The sequence below is a fragment of the Galeopterus variegatus genome, unplaced genomic scaffold (genome assembly GCF_000696425.1).
Source record: "Galeopterus variegatus unplaced genomic scaffold, G_variegatus-3.0.2 Scaffold6, whole genome shotgun sequence".
Classification (NCBI taxonomy): domain Eukaryota; kingdom Metazoa; phylum Chordata; class Mammalia; order Dermoptera; family Cynocephalidae; genus Galeopterus; species Galeopterus variegatus.
The window spans coordinates 1,465,598-1,471,074 of record NW_007726117.1 but is presented as its reverse complement, the minus strand read 5'-3'; the positions used below and the strand labels follow the sequence as shown (position 1 = coordinate 1,471,074).

The following is a 5,477-nucleotide window of genomic DNA, read 5'->3' as shown; positions in this document are numbered from 1 at the left end:
TTGCCGGCCCCCGGTCCGGTACGGGGGCGACACTGAGGGTTGCGATCCGTTGCCGGACACGGAAAAAGACAAAAGACAAAAAAAAAAAAAAAAATACTCATAAGTGGGAGCTAAAAAAAATAAAGAACGAACAACAATCACAATAATTTGTTGAACTTTCAAAAGGAGAGAACAGAACTGAGGCCACCAGAGATGGGAAAGGGGGGTGGGGGTTAGTGAGAAATTGGTAAAGGGCCACAAAAAACGATTATATTAAGCTGTTGTAAGGTCCGGCCCATGGCTCACTCAGGAGAGTGTGGTGTTGATAACACCAAGGCCACGGGTTCGGATCCTACATAGGGATGGCCGGTTTGCTCACTGGCTGAGCGTGGTGCTGACAACACCAAGTCAAGGGTTGAGATTCCCTTATTGGTCATCTTTAAAAAAAAAAAAAAAATGTTGTAAAGCTCTTACATTGTATGTGAAGTGGTATAATATCAATTTGTGGTAGATTGTGATAAGTTAAGGATACATGTTATAATCACTAGATAAACCACTAAAAAAAGAAGAGGTATTGGCTGGCCAGTTAGCTCACTTGGTTAAAAAAAGAAGAGGTAGAACTAAAAAGCCAGTTATGGGAATGAAATGGAATATTAGAAATATGTACAATTCAGGGCCGGCCTGGTGGCGCACTCGGTAGAGTGCGGCGCTTGGGAGTGCTGCAGCGCTCCCGCCGAGGGTTCGGATCCCATATAGAGACCGGTCCACTCACTGGTTGAGCGCGGTGCGGGCGCGACACCGAGGGTTGCGATCCCGTTACTGGTCACGAAAAAAGACAAAAAGAAATAGTTAAATGTATGGGCCGGCCCGGTGGCGCACTGCTACAGTGCACCGTTTGGGAAGCGCGGTGGCGCTCCCGCCGAGGGTTCGGATCCCACATACAGACCGGTTCCCGCTCGCTGGCTGAGCGAGGTGCGGGTGCGACACCGAGGGTTGCGATCCCGTTGCCGGTCCCGGTCCGGTACGGGCGCGACACTGAGGGTTGCGGTCCGTTGCCGGACACGAAAAAAAAAAAAGAAGTAATTCAGGAGTGGTGAAGCTCTTATGAAAACATTGGTTATGAGCAGGATGCATTTAGAATAAATATTGGGCTAAATACAGTTACTGAGTAGGATGTAAATAGTGTAAACATAACTATAACATTTACAGCACTTATTACTTGCCAGGTCTTTGTAAGAATGTATTTAAGCTTCCTACCTATGAAGTAGATACTATTATCCTTATTTTACAGATGAGGAAAACTGAGGCTTATAGAGGTTAAATAACATCTGTAAGGTCACACAGCTAATAAATACTGGAGCCAGGACCGGAGCCCAGACTTCGTTAAGCACCTGCTGTGCTGTCTCCCTAAGCTGAAATAACATAACCAACAAAACAGCAGGTGAGGGAGGCACTGTGGACGTATGAGGTCCTCACCTTTTAGGGTTGTGACTCTATAGTTGTGAGAGTGTATTCTGTCTAAAATTTAGTTCGAAAAATAAAAACAATGATTCTAACCTTTTGATATTTTTTTCTAATCTCTTCATAACTCTAGGGGCTCATTTAAGAATGTTCTCTGTGGGGAGGAAATATTAATTTGAAGGTCAGCAGTTTCCTTAGTTTCATTTCAGTTTGGTTTTCTTCTGATAAATTCAATTAAAATCAAAGTTACATTTTTTATTGACGAAGAGCATATGTTACACAGTTTTTCAGAGTACTTAAATCTATTATCCATATAGCCAGGCAGCATTTAATCTGAACACATGTTACAAATATGACAGGAATGGTGTCCGCTTAATGATAATGATGTTTATTTCTAACCATCATTTGGAATGATTAAAGAATAATGTTAGAGTGTTTATATTTTTTGAGAAGGAGGGATGGTACATAGGGATTTCAAATTTTTTTTTTTTTTTTTTTTTTTTTTTTTTTACAAAAGATGACCAGTAAGGGGATCTCAACCCTTGGCTTGGTGTTGTCAGCACCACGCTCAGCCAGTGAGCAAACCGGCCATCCCTATATAGGATCCGAACCCGTGGCCTTGGTGTTATTAGCACCGCACTCTACTGAGTGAGCCACGGGCCGGCCCTGGATTTCAAATTTTATATACAAAGAAAAAACAACTTAAAAAAAGTGAGCCTTGCTACCACCTCTGCTTAAGATTATTTAGTAGTTTCCCATTGATTTTAGGATTAAATCCAGGGTCTTTTTTTTTTTTTTTTTGTCTTTTTTGAGACTGGCCGCACTGCGCTCAGCCAGTGAGCCCACCGGCCATCCCTATATAGGATCCGAACCCGCAGCAGGAGCACTGCTGCGCTCCCAGCGCCGCACTCTCCCGAGTGCGCCACGGGCTTGGCCCAAATCCAGGGTCTTTAATGTGACCCAGCAGACCCTGCATGATCTGGCCTCTCTCTCCAGCCTCCCTCCGCCAGTAATTTCTGGGTTCTAAGCACAATGACTCTAACCAAATGTATCCTATTTGTCTTACCTGGAAAATCCTTCACCTATATTTTCTTTTTTCATTATACATGGCTCAGTGTCCCTTCTTTGGGGAAGCTTTCCTCGACCTCACCCCCTCATCTAGGTCAGGGCCCTGATACATTCTCATAGCACCCTAACCACCCTATACTTTTTCTCCAAAACCTGTCACATTTAAAATTACCATACAAGTAAATGTACAGTAGTTCCCCCGTATCCAAGGGGGTATGTTCCAAGACCTCTCTGGTGGATGCCTGAAACTGTGGGTGGTACACAGCACTATACACTGTTTTTTCCTATATGTACACAAATATAATAAAGTTTTATTTATAAATTAGGCACAGTAAGGGATTAAGAATAACTAATAATTAAATAGAACAGTTATAACAATATACTGTTCACAGGTTCATGGATTAGTCCTTACCATAGATCTTAGCAACCTCAGCATACAATTTTTTTTCCTTATTAAGAACTTTCACCTCTTCACTTAAAGGAAGTAATTTACAGCCGGTCTTTGGCATATCTGAATTGCCAGCATTTGGGGGCCATTATTAAGTAAAATAAGGGTTTACTTAAACAAATGCGTTGTGATCCTGTGACAGTCAATCTGATAACCTAGACAGCTACTAAGTGACTCAGGGATGGATAGTGTATACTGTGGACATGCTGGACAAAGGGACGATTCACATTCCCGGTGAGACTGAGTCGGATGGCACAAGATTTCACCAGGCCACTCACAATGGTGCACAATTTAAAACTTATGAATTGTTCATTTCTGGAGTTTTCCATTAAATATTTTCAGGCCAACATCAACCTCAGGTAATTGAAACTGTGGAAAGCGAAACCATGTCTGGTTTCTCACTGTAACCCCATAAGGTAGATATTATTATCATTCCCAGTTTCTTTCTCCTTTACTGTTTGGGCTTCCTCATAAGATATCATTTGAACAAAAGATTCCATGACTGAAAAAGCTGCACACTATGCAATGCTACCTTTCTTTCATGCTGTTTTAGCTAATGGTATAGGGACATTATTCAGAAATTGTTCCCTAACTTTGGCCTGAGACGTTTGGGATCTGCCCTGGCTTGTGTTTACTTTATTCTTTGCTTTCCTTCCTCACAGGTGGACTGACCCAGGACCTGACAGCTGCCTCCAATTGCTTTCTGATGGCCTGCGAGAAGCCTGGAAAGAAATCTGTGGAAGCATGTCACAATGTTGGTCTCCTGGCACATAATGGACAGGTCAATGAGGATGGCCAGCCCAACCTGGGGAAGGCCAGGGACTACTACACAAGGGCCTGTGAAGGTGGCTATGCCTCCAGCTGCTTCAACCTCAGCGTCATGTTCCTGCAGGGTGCCCCTGGTTTTCCCAAGGATATGGGCCTGGCATGTAAATACTCAATGAAAGCCTGTGACTTGGGCCATGTCTGGGCCTGTGCTAATGCCAGCCGCATGTATAAGCTCGGGGATGGTGTTGATAAGGACGAGGCCAAGGCTGAGGTGCTAAAAAATCGGGCCCAGCAGCTGCACAAAGAACAGCAGAAAAGTGTCCAGCCCTTAACGTTTGGGTAGTGTGACCCACCCCCTCTCCCTAAGCAGCAGGTGGCTGGAGGCTGGCACCTCCTGTTTCTGAGACCTGATGCAGCCCTTGAAGGTCAACCTGTTGAAGCAGGAAAACTTGGAACTTGGTATCAGTAGCTCTGGTTACACAGATCCAGTGCCCCAGAGTGTCCCCTACTGGGATGTAGCCTGCAATGTTTATTTCAATCAGTGTTCCTTTATCTAGGTGTGTTCTGTGAAGACACCCACATTTATGGGGTTTTAGTTTTTAAACTCTTGCAGCTCTGAGAAAAATAGGAGCAAACTTGAGAGCCATAGAGATGGGGGCAAGGGGAAACAAATAACAGGAATTTGGAAAAATTACCAGCCCTAGGGCCTGAAGGAATCAGCCATCATCATCATTATTATTATCATTATTATAATTTTAGTTGGGAGGGTATGAAAATCAGAAAGTGTCTTGATTTATGTAATAGAGGTCTTAAGGAGCTAAGAACAGTTAAATAGTCATGACTGCCACCCTCTGACTTACGTAATCATTGGTGTGGGCTTCCCTTTTGCCTTTAGCGTGAGATCTTTCAGAAACATCATAGAGATCAGGAGGGATATGCAACATAAAGGCTAAAGGTTGTTTTGCTTCAGGGTTACTAAAGAAGAAGAAACATGAGCCTGCCTTCTAGAAGAGACGTTCACAGTTACAAATTAGCATCCCTGGTTCACTCACCTGGCACTGCTCATCATGCTAAGGAAGCACATTATTCCCAAGGCAACTTTAGCTAGGAATTTATAAGCAAGGATTTTGTGACATATTTTGCCTACTGGAACTGAAACTTTTGACTGTGCCTGTGAATAAACTATTTTGACTGATTTGTAGTTTACGTTATTAGTGTATTCTCAGATTCTGGGTAGGGTGGAGAGTATTATTGGTTGTGCCTTTTTTAAAAAGAACATTTGCTTTTTCTGTTATCTCTCGAGCTTGTCACCAGGGGGCGAGCTTGTCATTTTCCTGCTGATAACAGGACCATTATATCTGTCACCACCTACTGTTTTCATCTTCCAGTTTTGCAGCTGTCCAAGAAGGAAGGCTTACTGTGTGGATGAAGGTTTGTTAGCACAGTTGGCCAGCTTCTCAAGTTGATAGAGGAGACAGACTTTCCCAAGTGCAGAGAGGAGATCTTAAAAGGCATTAAGTTCATCTTAAAAATGTATAGTAGCCTTTGGTGTGCTTAAAATTGAATCTGTAGGCCAACAGGCATATGAAAAGATGTTCATCACTAATCATATGGGGAATGCAAATCAAAACCACAATGAACTCTTAAAACACAGCAGTAAGAAAACAACCTGCTTAAAAAATGGGCCAAAGATTAACAGACACCTCACCAAAATGATACACAGATGGCAAAAAGACTATGAAAGATGTTCTAT

The 5,477-nt window shown here is 43.0% G+C and overlaps 1 protein-coding gene across 1 annotated transcript in view; it reads left to right on the top strand.

Moving 5' to 3' along the window:
- LOC103595574 (cytochrome c oxidase assembly factor 7) overlaps nucleotides 1–4,925 on the top strand; it is a 15,151-nt gene extending 10,226 nt beyond the window's left edge. The window contains exon 3 of the mRNA XM_008579035.1: nucleotides 3,619–4,925. Coding sequence (XP_008577257.1) covers nucleotides 3,619–4,067 — 449 coding nt within the window. The 3' untranslated portion in view covers nucleotides 4,068–4,925. The remainder of the gene's footprint in view (nucleotides 1–3,618) is intronic.
- Nucleotides 4,926–5,477: the final 552 nt, after the last annotated feature.